Raw genomic sequence first — 27,340 nt, forward strand, 5'->3', positions numbered from 1 at the left:
TTTGGAATATTTGGAAACATAGATGCCATTGTGTGTTTAATGACGCCCAACCTAACTCTGCATTGGTAGCCTCTCTCTCTTTTGCTGCATCTTCTGAGTTCTTGGGTCTTGTTTCTGATAGTTCCATTCCAAATGCCAATTTATATCGACCTGTGCGTCCTCCCCCTAAACCGAAATGGCTTCCTCCCCTTCCTACTCAGATTAAGATAAATATTGACACTTCTTGGACAAAGGAGGCTTCTGGTTTAGCTGTTGTGGCTAGAAATTCCTTTGGTTGTCTTGTTTCTGGGCTGGCTACGTTCACTTTTGCTGCTTCACCACTAGTTGCAGAGGCTTTGGCAATCCGATTGGGTGTACTCTTGGCCCTTTCATTGCGAGCTTCTCATTTTCTGTTTGAAGTTGACTCTCTCCAACTTGTCAATCTCCTTTCCCATTCCACTACATCTACAGATTGGGCTGTGTTGCCTCTTGTGGATCATATTAGAGATTTGACAGTTGATCTTGTTTCTCACAGCTGGGTTTGGACCAGCAGAATGGCTAATCAGGCAGCAGACCACATTGCTTGTTTAGTTCGCAGGAGGCAGTGTCCAGCTGAGTGGGTTCAGTTTCCACCTTCCTCCTTCTCTCACACTCTCTTGTATGATGCCGGACATGCTCCGACTTAGTTTTTGGGTTGTCTTGCTTCTCTTCCCTGCTTGTTTTGGGAGGGGTTAGTTTCTTTCTTTTCAGTTTGTTTGTTGTATTCCGTACTCTGGTTTCTTTACTGAATTCTCTTACGTTCAAAAAAAGAAGTAGAAATAGTCCTTTTGTTCTTTTTGTTGACTATATTTCTATCTCTACTAATTATGCGACCAATTTGATTCCTACAGTTCGTTAAGAGTCGAAAGACTATAACTTACGCGAACACTGATCTTCAAAGACATCAAAGAGAGGGAAACTATGCAAGGATTCAATATCTCCATGTTTAGCAGATATATGAATCAAATTGAGATAAATATGAAATGAACATTGACAAATGTACTAGCTATCAACAACTTGAAGCCTAAGGCAAGCCAAATTTTAAAATATCAACAACCAATGTATTTGTTTAGGCCCCTATGTACCTAGCTTGAACCTTCACAAATCCTTTGTTTCTTCTATGTACAAGAATTGACATGGAAATCTAAACATCAAATGCAATCAGTCATGATGAAGATAAATTAGAGGATAAATAGAGCATGATGGTGAGGTAGGGAAATGGATTTGAGTATTGAAATTGATGAACTATCTGAGATCAATATCAACCAGCTCTGGATTTCCCCTTTCAGTCTGATTAGCAACGAGCTCAATTCCTAGTTGACCTTTGTCCCCTGCCCCAAATGCATATAGTTTCCCCGATTCAGTGAGTGCAAAAGTGTGAGCATTCCAGTATATTGAATTGGTGAGACTGATCTGTACAACCCGCTCGTTTACTTGCTTGAGTGATGACACAAGCTCTGGAGCCAATACATTTGCATGCCTATTTCCCTGTAAAATACACAACATACAAGACGATTCACCGACTTTAACATGCCATTCCTGGACCATCTGTGTAGTGCATGATCATTATTAATCTGGTTTAAAAAAAAAAAAAAGTTGGTAGTAACTGTGCCAATAGGCAGAACAATTCTTGATAGAAGTGGAAAGCATCAAATTTCTTCTAGAATGGTGTATACGTTTTAAAGATGAGAGTGAAGGATTTCAATACCATTTGGAACAAGTGATTCAAAAATAGATTCTGGAATCATTAACTATGTTCACAATTCATTGAACATGTTGACTTTCTGCAATGTAGTTAAGGAGGCAGAACTAGAGTATATAAATGAAATAAAAGCAGTAATAAGCAAGACCTGTCCATCGGCAGCAGAATTGTGTCCAAGACTAGCTGATTCTCCACAGCCAAATGAATACACATCACCATCTTCGGAAACCACAAAGGTTGTGTAATCTCCTGTAGCTACATGCACAGCTTTCACATTGCTCAATGCTTCCACAACCTTAGGAGCTGATTCACACTCTTCATTCCCATGACCCAAGCACCCGTAACGACCCCAACCCCACGTGCAGACCCGTCCATCCTGGCCAACCACAGCAGCATGCCAGGCACCAGCCGCAACCACCATGGGCTGAAGGTTCAAAAGCTGAAACTGTTCAATCAGTCGGGGGTGTTTCTCATCAGTTCTTGAACCATGTCCAAGCTTGCCACCCAAGCCACAGCCAACAGAGTAAACAGACCTGAAATGGTTATCATATGACTGAGTAATTATAATTTTGTATACAGTAAGAAAAGCTTAAAATTTGGGGTTTAAGGAACAAACATAAAGATGTTGGCAAGAAGTCCTCTGGAATGCATTAAAAAAGTACAATGAGAAGGAGATATATGCTGTGGCCTAAAAATAACTTGGCTAGCATGACAGTCCAATTTTTCATCTTACTCATTCACAAAAATCGTGAACAAGATTATGGAACAAGTAGTTTCTTGGTGTCAAAAAACAAGTTCTTTTTCTATTAATTTTTTTAATTTTTATTTTTTGAGGCCACGGAGGCAAAGAGATGAAGAAAATGCTTACATTCCATTAGGCTGACAAGCCAGAGCAAGAAGGTAGCAGTATCCAGCTGCAATTTGCACCACAGGTACATTCTCAAGTGCTCCCAACAAAGGATGGGGCTCAACATCATTCGGTTCAGTTTGGTGACCAAGTTTGCCATCACTTCCCCAAGAAAATGTATATACCCTGCCTTCCCTTGACAACACAGCTGTGAAGAAGTTTCCAATTGCAGCTTGCACCACAAATATATCTTTCAAGGATTCAACCAATTGTGGAGTGGTAACCAGCTTTGATCCTTGGACCCCATATTCAGTTTCACCAAAAGAGTCCTTCCCAAAGGCATAAACCTTCCCAGCATCACTGATCAGCATTGTCCTCCCCGCCCCAGCAGCTGCATGAATAATTCGAATGCCTTGCAGAGATCTGCAACATAATGGAGGTCCATTAAGTCAACAATTTCTCTTTCCTGTTTCTCGCAATTTACACAATGGTGTCTAAGCAGTGGTCAAAAATTGGCAACCTGATTGGCCGAGGCCGCCATTCCTCGTCAGTGGTGCCATGTCCAAGCTGTCCTGAGCTGTTAGAACCAAATGAGTAGACAGTTCCTTTTGAAGTCACAGCAATGCTGTGACCAGGTCCAGCAATTGCCTGCGATTTCTCCCTTCTGAAACACGCCTCTCCAGCCAAAAGAAACCTCAGGACCAGTTTCCATGAACCGCCACATCTTTGCTTCAATTCTTGGCGCTGTTCAGTTGTCATTGGCTTAAATATAGCTCTCTTTTGGCACATGTCCAGAGCAGCAAGCTCAGATATGCACAAGTCAAAGTCAGGAGCAAAGTTTGCAGGCTGCCTGAAAAAGGAACATGTTCCCTGCAAAAACACACATCCAAAATCAAACCGGCAGCATCATCAAATCTAAGACTTAAAGCATCCCCACGAAATCAAAACACAGAGCAACAGATCACTTGCCTCTAACTTTGCAAGGTCTTGAGGGTCCAAATTGCAAGCAGTAAGGACATGAAGGACAATTGAGGGGTTGGCAGCTAAAGGGAACTCTCCAGGGGTTGAGGAGGTCCCAAAGCAATGGCGTTGCCGCCTTTCAAATGTTGGTACAGGAGTGGCAACAATGGTGGTAATTGGCTGGTCAGGAATGTTATGGTATTGTATAGTTGGGGTTCCGCTCGCTGTAGCATCCATTGGCACTGCCTAAATTCGCAGTGGCCAAGCTTGGCAAAGAAGAATTTCTAATATTTTGGAAATTCAAAATATCCAGCATTAGCATCTAATGTCTTAGAAATTCATAATGTTCTTGCTAATTTTATCTATGCAGCAGTATCTACCTTCAAAAATATGTTATTGATCAACAAACTTCATGTCTAGCTCAAACCTACAAATAGAAAGCATACCTATAAAAAAACTGTTTATATGACAGCAAGTACAACAACAAATAATGCAACAAGTTATGTCCATTCAACATGTCATTGGGAATAGTGTCAGAGAAACAAAAAGGCATGAACTGGGACTTGAGCATTCAAAAGAATTTCAGATCAAAACACCAAACATCACAAAACTTGCCCCGGAAGAAACTCAGTAGCGGATCATCCGATCATAGTTCAACCAAAGCAAATCAGAAAAATTTTCAGAGCCTCCAATTGAATAGGGGCAAAACAAAGAAACCCAAAAGCTTTAAACAGTTTGGTAACTTGATGTACACTGAAAGACGGTGACTTTGAGGAGAAGAATACGAGTCTTCCAGGATATCCATTTCCCACCCAACGCCAAAAGACACCCGAAAAAGGAAAGAATTTTGACATAAAAATAGAGAACTTGATCCATGTAAACTCATTGCAACTCAAACGGGTCGGAATAACCCGATCAAAACGATCCAAGTAAGCAAATTGAGCCTCCATGATTGAATACCAAAAACAGAGGTTGCAGTCATAAAGCAAAGTTTTGCAAGGAATTAACCAAAAAGATCAAAACTTTTGCAATACCCAGATCAGAAAATCATCAGAGAAATCCAAAACCAAACAGAATACTTGATCAGATAACCAATTAAGCCAAAAAAGAGAGAATCCACAGAGAACAGAACACAATCACATGCTTAAGAAACTTGTTCAATTCTACATTATGATCGCAACAGATCGAGACCCAACAACTCAGAGATGAAGATTACATATCAGAGAAACCCACGATTGCACAAAACCCATCTGCATCCGTCAATAATTGCAAAGAATTCAACGTTTTTCTTAGACCAAAAAAATAACCAGCCAAACTTGGATCAAATTATGGAGCAGAAGAAGTGGGTTTTTGATCAAAAGGCTGCTGTGTTATCCTATATAGAGTGGTATGAGGATTCTGTCAAGGATTTAGAGAGAAGAAGAGGTAGGGAGAATTTTTGGTTTGGTTTGTGTTTGTGTTTGAGAGAGAGTGGATGATGAATATGAATAGTTGAGCTTTTTTATTTTCTCTTCTTTTCTCTTTTTCTAATGGGGATTGTGAGAGTTTTATTTCCTAAAGATGAGGTGGTATCTTCTAGCTTGGGTGGTGATCAAGCTTTTACTTTACTATATATTTCTACTATGCCCATTCCTACACGTAAGCTTCCTCTTGACTATGGTGACTCCATAACCGATTTCATCACATCCTATGGTTTTACGGAAACTGAGGTGAAAATTATATGGGACAGATTGAGATTGAGGATTACATAAACTTGGAGTGTTTTATTCGTTCCAGTGGAATTGATTTCAAAGGTCTAATTGGTTGCTTCATTGGTGGATGGTGACAACTTGAGCTCTTTCTCTTCTTCTTGTTTGAGACGTTTTGGAATCAAATTAGTAGGGTGTTGTGTTTCCACCAAAGCCAAAGTAATAATTTAGTGGTAATTTTGTTAGAGATGTGGTTAATAATATGACATTATTTGCTTGGTAGTAGTATAAGTATCGATGATTAATACGTGGATATTATCATTTATAAGAGATTAAGGACAAGTTTCATGCATATGTGAGCAACGCCGAATAGTAAGTTGATGTATATGACATTTTTCACACATGTATAGGGAATTTCTGATAATAGATGGATGTCAGTGTTATAATGAAGTTCACAGATTATCTAGTGACAAATTCTTTTTTGTCTCTAATATCATCATTATTATTTGTTGATTACTTTTCAATTTTTGTTTTGTATTTTATTTTATTTTTATTTTTGATATAACTTAACATGGTCATTTGTCTCAAAACACACGTATCAAATAGTTATGTGTTAGTATGTGATACGCTATCAATCCACATTAAGTAAGATGATATTGTTAAATGTAGTGATCAATAATATGTAACATTGGGGAAAGGACCATGATGTTAAATACTTTAGACTGCTCAAGTATTCCGCATTTGCACGTTTTAGTAGCTTTATTTGCCGTCTTGTTTTCCAATTTCTCCTGGCTGTCGTGTTTCATTCCATTTACGTATTGGAACCGAAGTGTAAATTGGAACTTATATTGGCTTTTGGACATTATAGACGAGTTGATGATTTTATATTTGCTTATGTTATGTGTTATATTACACTTTATATAAGAAAGTCAATTATGTTTAGAAAATTAGAATTTGGGAATGTCGACATAATGATTTATTTGCTCAATGGTCCCAATTATGCATGGCATGAGCTAGAACAAGCTATTTGCTCGACACATCTTTGTATTTGTGGCTTAAGTAGACGTTGATTTTTTATTTCAATTGTATTTGAAGTGATTGAATTTCTAACTTATCTTAGTATTAGCAAACTTTTAAGTATTTGGGTTAACTCAAGTGGTGATTGAGTTAAACCTTTTTAAACATAACAACTTCACACTTTCCTTAACTATTCATTAGTCACCCTAAAAAGCTTAAGTTATTGAGTATTGAGTCAAAAAAATATCAAAAGAATGAAGATTGAAAGGTTCCAATTTGCCTGAATTTGTTGCATCAAATATCCTCATCACCAAAATTGCATGGATCCTTTCCATTAAGGACTAGAAGCTGCAGGTACCAACCCTGCATATATAAATCCAAAATGCAAACTTGAAACCTATTATTTTATTAAATCATTAATACAAATAAAACTCTATATTAGGTAAACTTGATTATAATGGGGCTGCATGCTAATAACAACTGCAAATGAGGAAAAAAGTCGATCTTAGGTAGATGAGCTTTGAAGAACGACCCAAGTGATGTTCATTCTCACCAAGATATATCTGGCCTGGGCTCTTTATTATGAAGAATACTCAAGTTACAAGCAAACTCCGTGAAAGAAAATTTCCAAAGCTGTGATTTGGGAGTTAAAGTTTTCTCCTTTTTTCAAAACAAAACCTTGATCGATCATCATCATCTGAAAGCACTGGGGTGGATATGTGTCGATGAATGAAGAAGGTGCATGTTAAAGGGGACACACACACCACATGCAACTCAATTAGCTGTCAAAAGTTGGAAGGAAAGAAACATAGGCTTCCATTATGAAAGACACAACCTTCTTCAGCACTCTTCTGGCACAAAAGAAAGGCATTATAGATTATAACCCAATTTCACCTGCATGCAAACAGTTGGAGAGTAAACCCAAAAAAGGTAAAAATGATGGTTTTTCCTATGATTTGGATCTCCATTAAGTGAGGTTGTGATTATTAACTTTTTAAAACAAGATCACATTTCCAATTAAGTACGTACTCCATTCTTTATGGTTAATCTGTCTCAAATTAGCCCCCAGAAAGAGGTGTAGGCTATGCTAGCTGTCCATTTCAAGGTGAATTTATTCGTGAATTCAAACTGTTCAATGTATCATTGAAATCAGGGTCGGCACACTACACATATATAGGTCGATTTAGTAGCCGCGTACCCACATATGCTCTTACCATTGTATGAGTCTTTAGCATTTTGAGTTTACCCCAGTTTGTTTGTCTCGAATCTCAAAATCTTAAAGTTGGCCACTTGGCTGTATTAATCTTAAATCTTTGTTTGGCTAATTTTTTTTTTCCCCAAATAACTTCTTAGCTAATTCATGAATTCTCTATGTTGTATATGTAGTAATAATAGACTTAACCAGAAAAGAAACAAAGAGTAACAATGATAACAAAGTGATTTTTTTTGGCTATGTTATGATTGTTATCTATATAGGTTACATTTGTACATACATTTAAATTTATAAGCAGCTAGTTGATTGTCGATCATGAACTATTAGTAAAGTCCCCGATCGACTTACTAAAGAGAAAACCAAATGATTTCGTAAATAACCAGTGATGTATAGGAGGTATGAACTTCAAGTCTTCAACATTGCTTCTTAACCCTTAGCTAATTAAGAAAATTGCAGCAAATGACCGGTTAAGACGCAAATTAAACATCCGTACGTAGGTGCGTGTTTAAACTTTACAATTTGGTAGGAAGTCTTAACTAATCATGCATTCTTATGCTGATGAATCTTGTTTTGGAAACATTATTCAAACAAAATAATGATGCAAGTATGGGGTCAGCTTCACAATCCATTAACATAATGATTAATTGATTATTCATTCCAATTATGGCATTGATCAGCAATTAAACAACTAATTAACACCCCCAATTGTGAAACAGACAGCATGCACCATCCATCTGTCTTATATATCATAACTAACTATTTTGTGTTAATTAAGCTAGCGATATTATGTTACGATTAAACTAAGTCAAGAGTTTCATTCTGACGTCTCCAAAGTAACCAATTAAGTTCGTACGTTAGAGAAGTTCATATGCAGCATCGATTTGGAACATTGAAGAGACTGAGAGATGATCAGTTGGCATGCAACTGATCGAAGCTTAATTTCGAAACAAGTTAACTAAGACTCAAGAGAAAGATGATGATTAAGAACTTTGTTAAATGATTAAAAGGCTTAATGGCATGAAGAGACCAAATGAAAATGCGTGCCATGCACTTGTTCTGCATGTGTGTGACAGCTAGATCCATATGTCTTGCTCGTTTGATAATTGCGGACAAGGGAACTTATTGTCTTCGATCTCAATTAGTTACAAGCCATGATATCATGACATTATTATTTTGACATAATCGTACTATCCCTTAAATCTTGTAATTCCTTAAGCAACATGATTTGAGAATATGTATCTGGATTTCATCATGTAATTACGTCTCAACGATTCAAATAGTTTAATTTTTAAGCCTGCAGCCTCCACTCAGATGATCATACTGAACACTCATAGTAATTTTTTTTTGTTTTGGAAGAGAGAGATTTTATTCATATGTAAACGATTACATAACAAAGGGATAACAAATCGAGATATTGCTAGCTTATAAAAGAATACTAAACACTATGTTATATCCTTCATAAATTATGGGTTACAAGTAATTAATTACAAAATTAGTCATAGAAGCTCAACCTTTAATCAAACCTCTCGCTCTTTTTTGCGGGCTACTTTACTGAACACATATATAGGCTATAGCTATCGACTATCATAATCAACTGATAGTATTCCATATTCTCAAAAAAAAAAAAAAAAAAAAAAGTATTGCATATTATGCTCCATGATTAAACATGAATTTTCATCCGTTCGGGTATGTCTTATACAAATTATGAAAAGTATTTGAAACAAAACCCTAATACAGAAATCGCGCCCATTCTGGGAATGGTGACCATAGTGGTGATGGCTCAGGCCATATTCAAGCATCAAACCAATGACATTCTCTCCTCTGTCCTCTTAATAGTCTCAGATGAGGTGGGGATGATAGAAATTCGGATCTCCTTGGTTGACGCAGGTACTGGTGCGAGAGGTTGAGGTTGCTGCATTGTTCCCGGCCGTGGACAGGAGGCCTGCCATGGGTCAGTGATCTCTAGTTTCGCTGTTTGCTATATGGGTAAGCAGGCCAGGGCTCTCTTCGTCAATATGATTCTGATTCAGATACGATGGTTGGTGGCCGGCTTGGGCTTGCCAGAGCGGGTGCACCCACTCTCTATGGTGGCGGTGCAGTGCAGTGGCACTTCCACGACGGCGTATGGTCTTTGGGCCCTACCTTCGGCCTCATTGGGAGTGGGTCAGCCAGCTAGGGCTGGGTCGTAGTTGTAATTAAGGCTGTGTTAACCTTTACTGCGTACATACTAAGTGAAGTGTTTGTACGCTGAATTGAGTGGATTTTTATAGCATCAAAATTGAGTGTATTGGCAAAAAAAATCTTACCTAAATTTTAATTTTGTGTCCGAATATTATACCTTACAAAATCAATGTACAAGTGAGCTTTAATGCAATACTGAGTTTCCTACTTGCTCAACAGATTATGAGCAGTTCAACAGATTATAAGCAGATAAAATATTTGTAAGTACCATTCTTGCTTGATTGAATGAGATGAACATTTTACAACAACAAAAAATACAAACTAAGCAAAAATTAAGTTTGTTAACTTTTAATGACGTGGGTCTCAGATCTCAATTACAAGCCCCAAATATGATAGACCAAACGAAGAATTTGCTTAACTTAAAAAAATGAATAATTACTAAGACAGTTGTAATGACGAAAACATTGTCAGCAAAAATTGTTTCTTAATTTTGTTACACACTTAGACCAACGAACTTTTAGTCAAAAAAAGTTAAACTAACAAAGTATCGTTAGCAAAAGTTCCCTCCTAATTTGTCAACCATTTAAATCGACAAAATTTTGTTAGCAAAAAATTTATATACGAAATTTTGACTGTAAATGTTGCCTCCCAAAGTTGTTAAGCCCTTAAACCGACTAAATGTCATGCAAAAGTTATACCGAGAGAAGTTCATTTGCAAAAGTTGCCTTCTAAATTTCTCAAGCATTTGTATGATGGAAATTTCTTTGGCAAATGTGATACTGATAGAATTTTGTCGGAAAAAGAACTAACAAGGAAATTTCTTCAGCGAAAGTTATGTTAAGAACATGTACCGACGAAATATCATCACAAATAGTCTTCACCTCATTTTGAGCTACTTTGCTGATGATATTTTAATATTTTATCGGCAAAAGTCCTCAACTAATTTTGTAAAGCCACTTTTACGAAATTTGTTACACTTGTACACTCAAAATTTCTTCGGCAAAAATCCTCTCCTAATTTTGTTTGGCCGCTTTTGCCTACGAATATTCGTTCGTAAATTTGTCTCCTAATTTCATCGAGCAACTTCTACCGATGAATATGCCAAAGATCGTCTCTGTCATCATTATTATTATTATTATTTTTCTTGTCATTGAGTCACTGTGCAATGAAAATCCAACAGATGAGCACAATAAGTCTCTTCAAAATTCAAGGCCTGAATGACACTCAAGAAATCATCTTGACAATCAAATCAAGACATCCCTGATAATGTTACATCAATAAATCTATTTGACTAGAACTCTGAGAAAAAAGAGTTGTGAAAGGAAAGGAAACACATACAACGGTTACAATGTTACATAGCAATAGCTGAATTTGTATATCATTCATTCATAACTTGTGCGGCTACACAATGAACAACAAAGAAAAAGAAAAAAATCCCATACATCTGCTAAGTTTCCTATCCATTTTTCCCATTTCACAAAAATAATAAAGAACATTGCCATTACAAGGGAAAGTAACCTTTTTCTGCAGAACATGTATTCAAACGCTTGTTCCAGCTACAGAGTGCTAACCCCAAAATCTCGTAGATCCTACTCGTCTCTCTTGGATATAATATACAACCCTGACTGCTTTGAATGGCTCGGACCCTATCCATATTCTACTTGGGTGATCAGTAACAATCCTCTCAACGTGAATAGCTAGACTCATTTACCGAATGAACAATGCTTATGCTACATGGTTTGTCACTCTCTGCCGTCTCCAGATACTGTTTTATCCACAGTGGTTGTGGAAGTTTGTACTTTAACCGCTTCCTGAAACATAGTACATATGGCAGTTGCTAATCAGAATGCAAGTCTAACGAGCAAGCATATGAAAATTCAGATTGCAAAGCATACTTCAAATATACCTTTTCATTTTCTCTACTTTTGAGTGACTCGTGCTCATCATTTGGAATGGTAGAAACTTCACTGCTTTCCATCTGAAGCGCAGACACTGTGTTCTGATCTTCCTTCAATTCCTGTATGGACCCATCACCATTCACAGGAACCCCAACACGAGAGGAATTATGAGTTGTGGTCTGAGATTCAACTTCTTCTCTCTTTTTCACTACTTCAACTGCAACTCCATTTTCTCTCTCAAGTAATCTGGCTTCTCCATGTATCTCATTAGCTATTTGAGTTCCTTTGGCTGCTGCCTCTTCAAGTTTCCTCTTTTCTTCTTCTCTTTGCTGTTTTCTCCGGGCTTCTTGCTCCTTTATCATTTTAAATCTGAAAAGTATTCTCAAATTAAGATTTTTTTAGGTCTGAATTCTCAAATTAAGGCAATAGTAACTATAAGCAAAGCAAAAAGATAGAAATGACAGTAAGAACTATTAACCTTTCACCAGGGCGCAGACCCTCTGAAGTCAACTTCACTTCTTGTTTCGCATCCTTTTGGGTTGAAGTAGGAGCAGAGACAGATTTGGTTGAATTTAGAGTAGAGACAGACTTGGTTGAACTTAGTGCAGAGACAGACTTTTGAATTTGGGGTTCCTCTTCCTTGACAATGGTATCACTTAGTTGACTAATTGGATTTTTAGCACCCCCAAACTTTTGAAGCCATACTTGTTGTGCTGTGCTCAGTAAGTTATTTGTGAACCTATATTCACAAATTTGAAAGATGTAAGAGAACATAGGCAATACTATCACCCAAAAGGAAAGTTGCTAATGTCATCAAGATGGAGATTTATGATTCATGAAAGGACTGTTATTCAGAAGACAGAAATTCTTAACAACTGCTCACCAATAGAGACTTAGACCGGAAGGAACTGAAAGAGAAAAGTAACCAATCATCAAAGGAAGGAACTTGGTAATTGCTTGTGAACTCTTCATGTTTGGATCGCTAGTCTGAAAGTTACAGCATTTGTTAATAAAAGGAAAGGGTAAACATAGGAAAAAAAAAAAAAAGGCTCCTAAGAATTCCCTAGAAGTGCTGGTTTAACCGGCCCAATTCAGATGAGGGAAAAGAAAAACCTGTGGCTGTGATGACTGCATAATTTGAACAGATATGTACTGCGAGGCAACCAGCAAAACGGGCAAGACAAGATATGCCAAGGTGTCTGACCATCCAAGGGGTGGATGACCATCCTGAAAAATTACAAGGTAGCCAAATATGATTACGAATTCCACAACTTACTTTTCACGAAAAATTTGTGAGGCTCATACAGAATGTACGTTACACAAAGTTGTTATGGGTGTGAGTTGTGAGCAATATATAAAAGTAAAGGAAGTGTTGAAGATGAAGACACACTACTCACTACAAAAGGGAAAAGCCAAGAGACTCCACTGCCACTACTTCGAGCAGCAATTGTTGTAGGACCGGCCAACGATGGTATCCAAAAGAAGCCTTCCGTAAGGAGCCCCTAGTAATAGAACATCAAACATCTTAAGTATCCATGAAACAGATTATAACCAAAAAAGAGTTCACAAACAACAAGCTGCTAAGAAACCAATGAAAACAAACACGAAGTCAGTAAGTACCTCATCTGCCACATTCGAAAGAGCCCTATACAGACCAATCCATATCGGTATCGTTGCAAGAGTAGGCAGGCATCCTAGCAACAAAACCACAACGATAAGCTAAAAATTCAAAATCGGAAACACTTCAAAATCAATCCAACAAACAATTGTAATTGCACCTGCCAAGGGGTTTATGCCAGCCAATTTATACAACCGCGCAGTTTCGAGTTGAATTCTCTCCTGCAAGTACATAACTTGACCTCATAAACATCAATTCACCAATCCATAAAAGTAAATTAAAGAGAGTAAATGAACTGAAATTTGTACCTGATCCCCAGCGTAGCGTTCTTGTATGGCTTTTATCTGAGGCTGTAACGATCGCATAGCCATAGTAGACTCGACTTGCTTCTTCGTCAAAGGAAAGGTCGCAGCTTTAACGAGAACAGTCAACAGTATAATCGCGAAGCCATAAGAGTAAGGAACATGAACACTGGAGAGCCCATCCTTCAAAACCTTGAGCACGCTCTCGAGGTAATTCGTAATCCCGGAGAGCCAATCGTTGCCCTGCTTGCTGCTGCTTAGTTTCTCCGTCGCCGACTGAGCCGAGACCGCCGCGTCGGCCACCGTGTACAGCAAGCTCTCGGCTTTAGTGAGCAGCTCCTTGAGCACGGGCTCGGCGTCTTCCGGGTCGGGGAGGAGACCCGACCCGAGTCCGAGGCGGGCGACGGCGAGCGAGCCGCGGTAGGAGAAGCCGTAGTGGAGGTGGGTTCGAGGGAGGAGAGGGTTCCGGGGATTCGGAGCCGGGGCGAGGAGTGGGGAGGGTTGGAAGGATAATAAAGTAGCCATTTTTTGGAGGGATTGGGAATTGGGAATTGGGGAAATTGGAAACCCTAGAAGGAGGTTGAGGTTGAGGTTGGGTTCAGCAGCATCACTGTGACTTGCTTCCTGGGAATGAGGGAGGAGAAGTTTGGTGTTTTCTCATTTTCCAATTTTGCTGGGACTACTGAAACCCAAAATATCTGTACAACGACGTGTCGTCTGGTTTGCTTCATGTGTCACTTGGTGTGTGTTGACTGTTGAGGATGAAGCCCAAGTTTCAGAGAGAGAGAATCTCATAGGCCCATGGAATTTTGTTGTTCAAAATTAGTGGAGTGACTGTCCAGTAAACTAATGTATGTACAATATAATAGAAGTAGACTACATACATTAGGCAAGATTGATATCTTTGGTGTTCTTCTATTTATTACATAAGAGTTAACATTACTTGTGAGAGAACATTAGTTATATGGTTAGTGGGGTTAGTTGTGATAGTGGAAAAATTAGAGGGTTACTCTCGCTATGATATACCATGAATACGCATCAACTTCTTCATTATATAAAGAGATTGAGATATCACCATTCCATATATCAATTGAATCATTCACAACTAAATCAATACAAAGCAACTTCTTGATCTCCACGCTTCTCTCTCTCTCTCTCTCTTTTATTTTTCTATCTTTCTTAATTGAGTCAATAGGCGACCACAACATAACTTAATTTAAAGTTTTAGAATCACAACCATATAATTATAGGTATTTGACATGGATTCGAATTTGAAAGTTGATTGATGCTTTACAATGTAACATGGCAATAAGAAATGTACATTTCTTCCCTCATACAAATTTGGGAGGTTGAATTCCAAAACTTTTTTAAAAAAAGAGAACTATAGCCTAGTGACAGCGTGCGTGACTAGTAACCATACAAACAGATTAGCATCCACAAAGTGAACGATTTAGCTACCAATTTTTCCCAGTAACAACAAGAGATAAGAAAGTGTGTTGGGCATGAACATGAGGTCCAAATCCCACCAATCACACTCTCTCTGGATAAGAAAACAATCCACATAACACCATTCCATTGGTTCTCATTTCCTTCCCTCTGCCCCACCCCTCTATATTCCATATTTTCAACTACAACCAGCAACCAACCATTGAAGCCTATCAATCCCTCCTTTGCATTATAGCTGAAACCTCAAGCAAATCAATCTTAAAGTAGCTCCACCACCAAGAAGAAGCACAAGTAATCAATGGCAGCAACAATGGCTACTACAATGGCAATAATGAACGCCAAGTGCTTAAGCACCACCACCAACTCCTCCTCCAAACTCATCCCCAACCTCAAGCCAATCACCATCACAAAACCTATCTCCCTCCTCTCCATCCAAAACCTTCCAAAGGGTCTAACCAGCTCAGCCCTAGCCGGAGCCATCTTCGCCACCATAAGCGCCTCCGAACCCGCCTTGGCTGCTCAGCAAATCGCTCAAATCGCCGAAGGCGACAACCGTGGCCTTGCCCTCCTCCTCCCCATCATTCCCGCCATCGCTTGGGTCCTCTTTAACATCTTCCAGCCGGCTCTCAACCAAATCAACCGCATGGTCAACAAGAGCGTCATCATTGGTCTAGGGCTTGGCGGTCTCGCCGCTTCGGGGTTCGTGTCCACTCCTGAAGCTTCTGCCAATGAAATGGCCATGATTGGTGAAGCAGCTGCAAAGGCCGGTGACAGCAGGGGACAGCTCCTCCTCATAGTGGTGGCTCCGGCTATTCTTTGGGTGCTCTACAACATTCTACAACCGGCTTTGAACCAGCTTAACAAGATGAGGTCAGAATGATAAGATCGGTCCTGGATTTTGTGAAGGGTGCGATGGCACAAAGTTAATAATCACTTGTAATTTGCACCTTATGTTATCAATTATATCTCCTTTTATGTTTATTAGTACTTTTTTTTGTTCTCTGTTGTTCAAATCCTCAAGTGTTCAGATATTATTATTAGTAGATTTGATCATTTTGATGTGTAACTACTGTGTATCATACAATATTTGATAGTAGTTAGAGTCCATTTTGAGTCGCTCCTCCTTTAAAATCGATCATATAGTCAATTTTTAACAGCAGATAACCCATGAAATTGAAGCACCCCATGCATCTTTTTGATAACGAATTTAATCCATGTTGTTGAAGGAATGGATGGATTTCAAAACTTTTTAATTAGTGCGGAATTAGTTTAACCATTAAACTACTAACTAAACATAAAATCCATTCCTTTAACCCATGATCTTGGCTTATTGTGATATGTATATAAACATAGCATGCATAGTAAGGAAGAACAAAGATGGAGTTTATGTTCTACTCACCCTTGGAGCGTGATTTTAATCCGATCCAAGTGAACCACCAAAGTTCCTCTCCTTGATCTCTCCTTGTGTGTGTTTCCTCCACCTTGAAGCACCTTGGATTAAGAACTCCTTCTTGTACTCCTTCTTGTGCTTGTAATCTTCTCTTTGATGTAACAAGTAAAGCCACAAAAGGATATGGCCTCTAAGGATCTTCACCAAGTGAATCAAGAGATGAAGAAAGATGAAAGAAAAGAAGAAATTATGCAAGTGTTCTTCTTTCCTTTAATTTCTGAAAAATGGACCAAGAGAGAACTCTTTCTCTCTCTCTCTCTCTCAAATCTGAAAATAATAGTGTGGAGACACACTTATTCTCTTTGTCCATGCTTTCACTTTTATATAATAGGAAATAACTCCAATTACTAAAAGAAAATATTGACTTTCATAAAGCCAATATTTTGGCTGGTCCATACTTGTTATTGGGCACTAAAAATGTGTCTTGGGCTTTCATTTAAATCTCATTTAGTGAAGCCCAAGTCCACACGAAAAGCCCGACAATCGTTTAGGCCCAATAGGTTCGGTTTTACCCGAAAAACTTAATTATGTCCAAATAATAAATCTAATTAATTATTTGGTCATAACCAACTCTTGTTTAATCTTCTTCATATACAATCTCAAGGATCCACTTATATGGTGTGCGATCTCTTAGGTTCTAATTAACAAGGCAGTGAAGCTTATAGAAACCATTCTATTTTGTTTACGAATCAAAAACTCCATTTTTGATTCTCCCTTGTTATTAGGATTATAAATGTTTATTAATCCTCGGGGACTTCACAAGTCATGAGTGACGTCTTGCAACATATCATGACTACCCTAGTTAATGTAGAATGACAAAGAACCTATTCAATTGGAATTACAATACAATACGGTCATTCTCTAACACTATGTTCTAAATCACATCATCGGGGTATGGAATTGATATGTCAATCCCCTAATGTGATTTTCATTCTTATGTGATTCTTAGAATGTGATTAAAAACTCCTTTTTAATCTCATTCAATGCTTTGGCCAAAGACTCATTGAATCACATCTTTGAACATACACCTTATTTACTTAAGGATAGAGATTCCTTATTGTACACTCACATGTCTCCATGACCGAATTGATTATACCAATGAATGCATCTATTATATCCATTAAGGGACACAATGTTATTGCATCATCAAGAGATAATCCATTCACTCATAAGACAACTATGGTGTCTCAGGTCAAAGGACTAATTTGTATTATTGCAATTTAGAGTTCAAGTTTGACATGTAAGTAAGACTCCATACAAGAACTCTAATGATCGCGTTCAGTGTACTCTTTAAGTTAAGAGCACCCACATACTTGTATTAGTGTCTCTACACAAATGACAAGAGACATATCATCCTCCATATTGAGCATACATAGTATGTGCTAGTCTTTCCGGATTATCAATGTCCAAGTGATAATCCTATGACTAGGAACCTTTTAGGATAAGAGTGTGAAAGAGTAAAGGTCTCACACATCTAACTCTTTAGATTACTTTCTCTTTAACTCATATTCCTTGGACATTGTTCAATCAAATATTAAATATAAGCAATGAACAATAAACTTGCCCTTTTGATTAATAATAATTACATCAAAATGATTGTTTTAGGACATAATTCCTTCAGTTGTTTAGTGTGAAGTTGTGCAGTGGTCAATGTTTTCTGAAGATGAGGAAGCAACTGTTCATTTTTCCAACTAGCTACTAAGTCGTATAATTTTGGATATTCTAGTGTATATACTATATATATTGTAATAAGCCAATTGAGTATGGCGATAGGAGATTACAGCTATACGACCGTATATGAAGATGATGTTATAAATAAGCCAATGAGTATGGCATAGGAGGGTAGAGCGTACATGGATATGATGTTATATGTAATTTAGTGTAAATTTCAATAAGCCAATGAGTATAGTGATGGGGATTGCAGCTATAAGACGGTTCATGATGTTATCAGGTAACAATACGATCTATAGGTCATGTAAATTGTAAAGACAGCAATTGATAAAGTATGAGCAACATTACAGTTTTCTTAAGCTGCTAAGCTGAAGACTATTAATTAACACGACCGCCTTTCAAAAAAAAAAAAAAATTAACACGACCCAATATGGATCGATCTTTACCTCTGTTCTTTTTTTTTTCTTTTCTTTTTTTCACTTTGCTGATCATTGTAACGTTTTGAAGAGAGTGAGTTCTATGATCGAAGGAGGAAAATGAAAAGCTAACTAGTTAGTCAGCATCAAAAGCAAAATGACAAACAAGTTTCATTATTAGTTTTATCACATGAAACCAGGCTAAGAAACCAAAAGCCAAAAGCCAAAAGCCGTCCATAATTCCACATTACCGCACTTTGTAACTATCGGCAGGATTAGGGCTTAGAAGCAACAATCAAAATAATAATCACACTAATAATAATAATCCTCTGCCAAAACAAAACAAAAAAAAAAATCAAAATAATAATAACATTTCACCCGAAAGTAACCCATGTCACTTCGTCTAGTGGATGCTGTAGATCCTAGAAGGAGTCTAGAGGGGGGTGAATAGGCTCACAACCAATTTTTTTCGTTCAAAAACTTTCTCAGGAATTGCAACTGGGTGATCAATCCTGAGTGCTGATATTGAACAGAATGTATTGAACAATCAACCAAACCAACTAAAGCAATAAAGAACACATGTTTTGTTAACGCAGTAAACACCCTATCGAGGGAGAAACATCTGTGTGGCCTTTAACTCTTGAAAGACCAAAACCAAATCACTAATGAAAAACAGATTACAAGTTTACAACCCAGGGATTACACTGACGCGGCAATCCTTCTAGACTAACTCACTAGACTGTTGTAATCACTCCTTGCTAATTGTTTACACAAGTGAACAATTCAGAAATCTCAACTATGAAACAAGCTATGAACGCAACAAGTTCTTCTGGAGATTTCACGTTTGAAGTTTGCAATACCCAAATGACCTCATGGGATGCAAGATATGATATGTATGAATGATTGAGTGGTTTGTTGTTTTTCAAATTGTTTTCAACATGGAACAAGACACTTTGAAAAACAGAAAACCAAAGAGATAGAACTTTAAACAACAAAGGGATTGAAAACCCAAATATTTTCAATACCGAGAATGAACAGAGTAACCAAGTATATATAGGAGGAAGAGGAAAATCAGTTCACTTAACAACCCTCTAAGCTAAGTTGGAGTAGGTAAAGCCATGCCCTCAATTTCAGATTGCTCCTGAAAACCCATTCCCCAAAATTCAATTTGGAAAACCAAATTTAGAAGCCAACTCCTAAATTCCTTAATCAAAGCTGACACAAGAAGGGAACCCATGAAAAACCATTGACTTTGTGAAAGAGATGCCATGTATGAGCTTACCTGAGCCATGATGAAGAGGGGTCTTCTTTTGATCTTCAAGTTTGAAGCTTGATCTTGGACAAGACAACAAGATGAGATGGGATGGGGAAGCACGACAGCAATGCAGCAAACTGTGATGAGGTTATCAAGTTGTAATTGAACTAATCTTCAAACTTGGCCTTGGCTTTCGACAGCAACACAACCACACAAAAGAGAAGAAGAAGCAAGTTGCAATTAAACTATCATGCCAAGATGGGGAAGCTGACAGCAAAGCAGCAAATTGATCTTTGAGACTTCAAATGGATCTTTGACAGCAAGACAACCACACTTGGTATAATTAAACAATTGTGGACTGCCCAAAACTTGAGCTTCTTAATGAGAGTAGAGTTTTGTTAAAAGAGGGAATGCCAAACATAAACTTATACTAACAGATGCGCACTAATTATACCACATGTTCTTTAGGTATTGCTTATTAGTTCACACTAATCACCAGTTCACCACCGAAGTCCCCTAAAGCATTTTCACAGGAAAAAAAAAAAGGCACACCTGAAGCATAATATATATTTAGTGCTGGCCCAATATTCCATTCATGCTAATCTTCCCTCTCTTTCTGTTTCATACAACAAAAGCCATCTCGCATAATATTGTCTATCACGCCTCATTCTTATTTTGACCCATACCCCTCTCTGTTCCATTTACCCCAACGGAGCATTTATCTTTCTTTACATAGAGGTCATTCTTCCTTGATACCTTTAAAACGGTATATAAAACCCTACTGTTCCCGGATATCTCTCTCCCCCAGTATATGCACGTTTCGGTTGTCATAGGGACCAAGACAGACCGAGACGGAGGTGGAGGAAGAGGCAGAGCAAAGAAAGATTTGAAAAGCGCCGGTTATCATGACTCCCACACACAGGAAAACCAGTACTCCCACACACATGAAAACGAGCACTCATCCACCAAAACGACGAGTCACTTCCAAATACATAACGTTGCTCTCTTCCTTCCTCTTCCTCCCTGTCCTCTATCTCTTCCTTCACGTCAAGCACAACCTCCACCTCACCGCCATCGTCGACCACTCACTGCCGCACCACGTCCAAGTCCCCGACATCCGAATCCGCTCCAGTTACACCTCCTACAAGACCTACCTCCAGCACCAGCTCAACAAGACCCTCAACCCTAAACTCCGCAAAGTCTGGACCACCCGCGACTGGGACCGCAAAATCCAGGTCTTCTCCGAGATTTTCACTCGGTTGAAGCAGGAAAAGCTCCTGTCAAATAACTCTCGGGCGTTGTGTATTGGCGCCCGAGTAGGGCAGGAGGTCCAGGCTCTGAAACGAATCGGGGTGAATGACTCGATCGGGATGGACCTCGTGCCCTACCCTCCCCTGGTTGTGGAGGGGGACTTTCACAGCCAGCCTTTTCAGAACGAGACGTTCGACTTCGAATTCTCTAACGTGTTCGACCACGCGCTGTACCCTAGGAAGTTCGTGGCGGAGATCGAACGGACGTTGAGGCCGAGCGGGGTGTGTGTGTTACACGTGGCGATATCGAAGCGGGGGGATAAGTACTCGGCCAACGACCTGTTCAGTGTGCGGCCATTGGTGGAGATGTTTCAGAGGTCCGAGTTGGTTTATGTCAGGAAGGTTGACGGGTTTGGGTTGGACACCGAGGTCGTCTTTCGGAAACGGGAAGTCAAACTCATCCAACAACGGTGACATGTCGATTCTTGTTTTTGTTTATTCAAAATCTGAATTTAGGAGAGTTTTGGTCGAAGATGTTATCCGTGTGACGAATATACCTGTAGACTCTTGTTTTTGACGAATATTTGTTTATTCAAAATCTGAATATCACTGTTAGACTTGTTTGTTCAGGTATACCATACCTTGTTTGGTGGGGTGATAAGGCTTTGGTCTCATATATAAGAGGTCAGGAGTTCGAGCCCCATCAAGGGTGAGAATGGGGTGGGGTTTTTTTTTTTAAAAAAAAAAAAAAAAAAAAAGGTATACCATACCTATGTAGTATGTAGACTTATTTTTGTCGACATTCTTTTGTGAATATCACTGTTTTCGGAATTTGATTTAAGTTTCATACAAGTCGATAAGAGTGTTGATCGACTACATATAGAAAATTTAAATTTGATAGGACACACATTTTGTCATAACAAGTTTAACATATTGGGCGGAGATATATCACATTTTGCCGTTTCAGGGAGTCTACCTTACCGACAAAGGTTTGGCCGGTTCAAAATTTGAACTTTCAATTTCTTAATGTTTACTGATAATTATATTCTACAATGGCGTCTTTTAAGCTAGGTGCTTAATAGTGCTAAACATAAAGTACAGAAAAAGGCTCAATCGGATATCCAAGGATTGCACCATAATCATATTTTGCTTACTTTAAGACTCCACTTTTGATGAGAATTTAAATAGAATCAAAACAACCTATGGATTACAAAACTGGGATCCAATTTTAATGGGCAAAATGCATGATTTTGTTGGCTAATAACATAACACATTAAAACCAAGCGGAAAATGGGGGACACTGATAGATTCTAGTTGCCTGAACCATGAAACAAACTATAGAAGATTCTTGGACAAAAAGGAACACCTCGTGATGTCCTCCTATCAAGTGCCCTACAAACTCTCATCGAAAGAGAAAATCTCACAAAACTTCATTGGAAATTTTAGCCAAATAACTAGAAGGCAGGCTGACTGTCTGGAACAAATTCAGGAGCCTGGCTGTCTTCTTCGAGTTGTGATTGAGATGCGGCAAGTTTGGCCTTCTTGTAGACGCTTGAATTTAGAAAAATCTCATCGTTTTTTAGCCTTCTTGTCAGTTTACCCTTTATGCTAGAATAACTGCTTGAAAATAATACAGGAATGATGAGAATGAAAGATCATGTTTGCAACATAAATGAAATACAGATTCTTTTAGTAGAAAAAAAAAAAAAAAACAGTTGCTAACTCACCCGCTTGTCCCTGTATTCTTCTTCCCTGATGAGGCACAAGATCCTATAGCAATTGCAATACATTAGATAACAATGTCATGATAACAAGTTAACAACTGCTGTGGATTTCAACAATCTAAAACAGAAACTAAAAAAAAAAAAAAAAAAAAATCAATTTCTTGGCAAGTTCATTACCTGCATTGCTTTCACCATCTGAGTAGTCAGATTCAGAGGACAATGAGTAATCAGACGAGGTGGTGCTGGCACCCGAATCAACAAATCCATCTTTGCCTTCAGAACTTTTATTCCTGTACTCAGGGGCCAACGGTGTCGCTGAGCTCTTCTTGCCTTTTGAGCTATTCAACACTTCCCCATCATCATTACCAGAAGCTTTTCCACTGGCCACAACATTCTGACTCACACCTGATTGGTGCTTCTTAACTGGTTTCTTTTGGTCTTTATTGTTTGATTTTTCCGTCTTAGAACTTGATATAGCAACAGCTTCATTCTTTTTCTCGGTAATACTATTGGCCCCAGAACCATTGGCAAGACTGCGCTTTCCAGCTACCTTGGGAATGGAATTTATTTTACCAGATGCATCAGATGATTGGGCTTTAGTCCCAGTTTTCTTGGGAACAATTTCCTCGGGCTGAGGCACAACACCATCAACATTAGATATTGATCCATGCGGTTGTATGGAGCTAGATTTGCTAGCTTCAGACTTTTCACCAATCCCTTGGTTATCATGCGACTTGAGTGGACTTTGCAGATCCCATGAGCAGCCACTTGAATCAACCGCTTTGCGGTTCTTTTTAGGCTTCTGCTTGTTATCCGCTTTTTTTGATTTCGTCACCTCTTCAGCATGTACTTCACCAGAAGCAACAACTTCATTCTTGCTTTGGCTAGGCACCATATATTTATGAAAGTTAATCTCTTCTCCTTCACAAGAAACCTCCTCATGGTTGCCAGAAAGATTAGGTTTGAGAGACATCCCAGCAATGTGTTCTTGTGCATGGGAAGGAAGTTTAGTAGACTCAGACATGAAATTTGAGCAAGCATGGAGACTACCAATTTGAACTCCATACTCGCTACCAGATTCCAGACATTTTGCATTTGACTGATCGATCAGAGTTGTTTTTGCCAGCTTACTTTTCTTTCTTTTGCTGGCTACTGCCTCAGTTCTATTATCAGTTGTTAGAGCAGGATCCTGGTGACTAGCACTCTTCTCTTCTGCTTCCAACTTCTGGAGATCTTTTGTCATGGCATCATGTTTCCTCTTCGATTTCTTTTTCGTACTCTCTGCATTTGCTGGAGTTTTGCCAACTTGCTGTGACGTTTCAACCTCATTGCCATCACACTTATCAGCTTCCATAACTAAATGGCAACTCTTTGTATCCTTTTCTGATATGTCTTTCCCATTTTTCTGAGAAAAATTACTCTCCTCGTTCTTAGCTTTATCACTGTCCTGTTCACCATGTACAGCTTCATGAGGTTCAGCCAATGAAATATCACACTGAGAATCTACAATGTGTTCTGCACCGGTGGAATCCTTGGTCTTCCTTTTCTTCTTTTTCTTCTTACTAGGGGTGACAGGTTCCATAACTAAATGGCAACTCTCTGTATCCTTTTCTGATACGTCTTTCCCATTTTTCTGAGAAAAATTACTCTCCTCGTTCTTAGCTTTATCACTATCCTGTTGACCATGTACATCTTCATGAGGTTCAGCCAATGAAATATCACACTGAGAATCTACAATGTGTTCTGCACCGACGGAATCCTTGGTCTTCCTTTTCTTCCTTTTCTTCTTACTAGGGGTGACAGGTTCATTAGTATCCAATAATTCAGATGTCACAATTAGTTTTGCATTGTTCCCATCTGTTTTACCCTGGCTTTCAGACAGCATTGCTTCCGAGTCATTTGTCTGTGATGGTTCTCTCTTCTCTCGAACTCTTTCAGCTGAACTTGTTCCATTTTCACTAGGAGCTTTGACAACAAGGGGAGGATGACCTTCTGGTTTTTCTTCAGTAGCTTTATTAAAATCTATAAAAGAAACAGCATCATAAGCTCACTGAAATAGACTTCTGTTTACTTCTAAATTAGTTAAATTCAAAACAACGTCAAAAAAACTATACCGGATCACCTATAAATAAAGCAAACATAACTCACCAAGTGAAGAGGGTGCTTTACGATTTTCCTGCAACTCTCGGATAGAAGCGCAGTTATCTTCCTTCGGACCTAGTCTACTGATAGGTGCTACATCTTCTCCACTTGAATTTTTATTATTAATTCCTGCAGAAGCAACCATAGATCTCTCTTCCATATCACCGTTTCCAGAAGGAGCTGCATCAACTACTTGGTGCAGAGGATTCGATGCTTTCTTTTTCTTTTTGTTCTTCTTTCCCCTGGAACTGTTTGTCAACAAATCTGTGGTTTCAGCAAGTGAACCATCTAAGGTAGTACTTGCAGTTTTCCCTGCAGAGAGTTCAGATGTAATTTCTGGTTGGGAAGCCTCTTTATTAGAATCACAAATCAAGACATTGTTTTCTTTGATCAAATCTTCAAGATCAGTTACTTTTTCAAACTTGCGCCTTTTCTTTGAAGCAGTCCAAGATTGAGAAGCATCTTGTTGGGAAGCCTCTTTATTAGAATCACAAATCAAGACATTGTTTTCTTTCAACGAATCTTCAAGATCAGTTATGTTTTCAAACTTGCGCTTTTTCTTTGAAACAGTCTGAGATTGTGAAGCATCTTCTACTGCTGTATTGCAGTGCATAAATGTATCCAATCTAATGTCAGTGTGTTTTCCTGAAACTTCAGTTTCTTTGTATGTATCATTGTTCCTATGAAGTCCAGAATCTGACCTGTTATCCATATTAGAAGCTGAAGCCCTGGGAGGTTCTTCTGTAGTAGTTCTGTTTACTACCACCGTATCACAGGGAACATCTCCACCCTCATTTCCTAATGAGTCTTCTGGAGGTACAATATCTATCCGCGACTGTTCTTCATTGAATCCATAAACTGGAGTGTCATTTTCTTTCAGATGTGCTGTCTCTTCACTTTTTTGCTTAGCCTTCTGTTGTCTATTCTTTGAAGAAGGTGAAGCTTTTCCCAAAGATGCGCTGCTTTTGGCCTCACTTATTTCTTCCTTTGAGGTATCTTCATTGTGTTCTTGTGCTGTGGGAACTCTAAACCCCTCACTACATCGGCTGCGATCCGCCTGTGTTTTAGGTTCTAGCCCATTGATTGACTCATCAAATGAAGTTTTGCAATGATCATCATCAGAATGCTTGATTCCCATCTCCAAATCTTTTAAAGTTTCTGTACCAGAATCCACTGAACCATTCTGGTCTACAATATTATTCTTCTTGCCCTCTAGTAGCAATGGTACCGAATCATCAACACTGAACAACCTTTTGCTAAGAACATCAAAAGGACGATCAGCCCCACTAACCAAAGGATTATCACAAATTCGAGAACCAAAATTGCGGGAACCATGCTGAATTTCACCCCTCTTCTCTATAATAGAAGCATCAGCAAAAAGAAAACACTCCCTGTCGACGCCACTGACAGCACATTTAACACGCATTGAATCCGAGAGGTGATACAAGGTTCCCCTCCGGTCCACCTAGCAGGTACACAAATCATTCTCATTACCACCAAACTGTTTTGCAAAGTGTGTACATTACAAAAAGTAAATCAATATATAAATTACCTTCAAAGCTCGAATTTTGATTTCTTCGAAGCTCAACGGATGCTCATTTTCCAATTTTCCTGCATACAGAGGCATTGACACAATCATTCACATTACAAAAATCATCAGATTTCCATATAGGAATGGTGAACATAACACAAACACACCTAGCTGCTTAGCTTATGGATTTTTAAGACTACTTAAAACGATGAATAAGAATCATTTTCAATTGGGTATTTAGGGTTTAATAATCTGAGCTTAGCCTACATTACTTGACGCAACTTCCAAAACCGCAAACACCCAGAAACCAACAAAAGCGCATAAAAAAGTTGTGGTCTTTGAAATCGGAGGTAAATAAAAGCAGTGATAGTGCAGAGATAAGGAAGAGGGTAGGCTTACTTTTGAGGTCGGAAACGGTGTCGTTGCCGGAGACGGTGATGGCCAAGTGGGTGTCAAGGCTCGTGTCTAGGAACACAGTGACGTCATCCGAGGCGGAGCTCGGGTTCTTGTCCATTGTTGTTGGGACTCAGAGAAGCACGAGAAGTTCTCGCGGTTCTGGAGTACTCCAATGGCGGCAGGGAAGCTACAACTACGAAGCTTTATATAGCTGCGAGGTTTATGCAATATGGGTACTCGTGCCCGGGTCGGGTACCCGGGCTTCAAATATTGAAGAGCCCTATATCAATTTCCCAGAAGCACAACAAGCATGAATTCCATTGTCGTCCAGCGGTTAGGATATCTGGCTTTCACCCAGGAGACCCGGGTTCGATTCCCGGCAATGGAACTTTTTTCAATTTTTTATTATTATTATTTTTTTAAACAGTAGGCAGAAAAAAAGTTGCAGAAGAACTTTTGTGCTCCTCCAATTCAAGTCCATATGATAGATATGCAGGTTTATCATGTGGTTTTTTTTTTTTTTTTTTTTGAACATTTAAGTGTTTTTAATGAGACCGTTGTATTGATAATATTAGAACACTAGGAGGCCGAATTTTGTTTAAGGCATTCATTAAC

At 38.7% G+C, this 27,340-nt stretch overlaps 5 protein-coding genes and 1 non-coding gene across 9 annotated transcripts; 3 read left to right on the forward strand and 3 right to left on the reverse strand.

The window, feature by feature from the left end:
- Positions 1-985: 985 nt before the first annotated feature.
- Positions 986-5,078, reverse strand: LOC133707870 (ultraviolet-B receptor UVR8). 4 transcript variants are annotated; one of them, XM_062133337.1, is made up of 7 exons: positions 4,761-5,078; positions 3,908-3,954; positions 3,537-3,811; positions 3,088-3,437; positions 2,589-2,990; positions 1,869-2,253; positions 986-1,506 (listed from the first exon to the last, which is right to left on the reverse strand). In XM_062133337.1, exons 3-7 carry the CDS (start codon positions 3,762-3,764, stop codon positions 1,264-1,266), a joined length of 1,608 nt encoding a protein of 535 aa, XP_061989321.1. In that variant the 5' UTR covers positions 3,765-3,811; positions 3,908-3,954; positions 4,761-5,078; the 3' UTR covers positions 986-1,263. The 4 variants fall into 4 exon arrangements, with proteins under 4 accessions (XP_061989321.1, XP_061989318.1, XP_061989320.1 ...); XM_062133334.1 differs by having other exon boundaries at positions 4,744-5,078; XM_062133336.1 differs by lacking the exon at positions 3,908-3,954 and having other exon boundaries at positions 4,744-5,078.
- A 5,897-nt stretch (positions 5,079-10,975) lies between these two features.
- Positions 10,976-14,145, reverse strand: LOC133710090 (ALBINO3-like protein 1, chloroplastic). The gene is made up of 9 exons (XM_062136073.1): positions 13,451-14,145; positions 13,303-13,363; positions 13,145-13,218; positions 12,922-13,026; positions 12,638-12,751; positions 12,408-12,511; positions 12,003-12,263; positions 11,533-11,893; positions 10,976-11,437 (listed from the first exon to the last, which is right to left on the reverse strand). The coding sequence occupies exons 1-9, from the start codon at positions 13,967-13,969 to the stop codon at positions 11,369-11,371; spliced, it is 1,668 nt and encodes a 555-aa protein (XP_061992057.1). The 5' UTR covers positions 13,970-14,145; the 3' UTR covers positions 10,976-11,368.
- An 898-nt stretch (positions 14,146-15,043) lies between these two features.
- On the forward strand, positions 15,044-15,956 carry LOC133712307 (photosystem II reaction center proteins PsbY, chloroplastic). The gene has a single exon (XM_062138416.1). The coding sequence runs from the start codon at positions 15,189-15,191 to the stop codon at positions 15,768-15,770; it is 582 nt and encodes a 193-aa protein (XP_061994400.1). The 5' UTR covers positions 15,044-15,188; the 3' UTR covers positions 15,771-15,956.
- A 2,778-nt stretch (positions 15,957-18,734) lies between these two features.
- On the forward strand, positions 18,735-21,536 carry LOC133713081 (uncharacterized). Its single transcript, XM_062139207.1, has one exon. The coding sequence runs from the start codon at positions 20,588-20,590 to the stop codon at positions 21,404-21,406; it is 819 nt and encodes a 272-aa protein (XP_061995191.1). The 5' UTR covers positions 18,735-20,587; the 3' UTR covers positions 21,407-21,536.
- A 583-nt stretch (positions 21,537-22,119) lies between these two features.
- Positions 22,120-26,916, reverse strand: LOC133709273 (uncharacterized). Its single transcript, XM_062134951.1, has 6 exons — positions 26,729-26,916; positions 26,351-26,409; positions 24,805-26,263; positions 22,834-24,678; positions 22,660-22,702; positions 22,120-22,549 (listed from the first exon to the last, which is right to left on the reverse strand). Exons 1-6 carry the CDS (start codon positions 26,841-26,843, stop codon positions 22,387-22,389), a joined length of 3,684 nt encoding a protein of 1,227 aa, XP_061990935.1. The 5' UTR covers positions 26,844-26,916; the 3' UTR covers positions 22,120-22,386.
- Positions 26,917-27,041: 125 nt separating this feature from the next.
- TRNAE-UUC (transfer RNA glutamic acid (anticodon UUC)) lies at positions 27,042-27,113 on the forward strand. Its single transcript has one exon. It is a non-coding gene; the product is annotated as a tRNA-Glu (tRNA).
- The last annotated feature ends 227 nt before the right edge of the window (positions 27,114-27,340 follow it).

Source organism: Rosa rugosa, chromosome 5, assembly GCF_958449725.1.
Source record: "Rosa rugosa chromosome 5, drRosRugo1.1, whole genome shotgun sequence".
Classification (NCBI taxonomy): Eukaryota; Viridiplantae; Streptophyta; class Magnoliopsida; order Rosales; family Rosaceae; genus Rosa; species Rosa rugosa.

Excerpts from the sequence above, each read along its gene's own strand:
- LOC133707870 (XM_062133337.1), bottom strand. The coding sequence starts at position 3,764 with ATGGATGCTACAGCGAGCGGAACCCCAACTATACAATACCATAACATT. Across the intron at positions 3,438-3,536 it reads AAGACCTTGCAAAGTTAGAG|GGAACATGTTCCTTTTTCAG; the intron begins GCAAGTGATCTG and ends GTGTTTTTGCAG. Across the intron at positions 2,254-2,588 it reads GCTTGTCAGCCTAATGGAAT|GTCTGTTTACTCTGTTGGCT; the intron begins GTAAGCATTTTC and ends TAACCATTTCAG.
- LOC133710090 (XM_062136073.1), bottom strand. The coding sequence starts at position 13,969 with ATGGCTACTTTATTATCCTTCCAACCCTCCCCACTCCTCGCCCCGGCT. Across the intron at positions 12,264-12,407 it reads TCCGGTCTAAGTCTCTATTG|GTTCACAAATAACTTACTGA; the intron begins GTGAGCAGTTGT and ends TTGTGAATATAG. Across the intron at positions 11,438-11,532 it reads AAAGTAGAGAAAATGAAAAG|GAAGCGGTTAAAGTACAAAC; the intron begins GTATATTTGAAG and ends ACTATGTTTCAG.
- LOC133712307 (XM_062138416.1), top strand. The coding sequence starts at position 15,189 with ATGGCAGCAACAATGGCTACTACAATGGCAATAATGAACGCCAAGTGC.
- LOC133713081 (XM_062139207.1), top strand. The coding sequence starts at position 20,588 with ATGACTCCCACACACAGGAAAACCAGTACTCCCACACACATGAAAACG.
- LOC133709273 (XM_062134951.1), bottom strand. The coding sequence starts at position 26,843 with ATGGACAAGAACCCGAGCTCCGCCTCGGATGACGTCACTGTGTTCCTA. Across the intron at positions 24,679-24,804 it reads TAAAGCACCCTCTTCACTTG|ATTTTAATAAAGCTACTGAA; the intron begins GTGAGTTATGTT and ends TTTCTTTTATAG. Across the intron at positions 22,550-22,659 it reads AAGAATACAGGGACAAGCGG|TTATTCTAGCATAAAGGGTA; the intron begins GTGAGTTAGCAA and ends ATTTTCAAGCAG.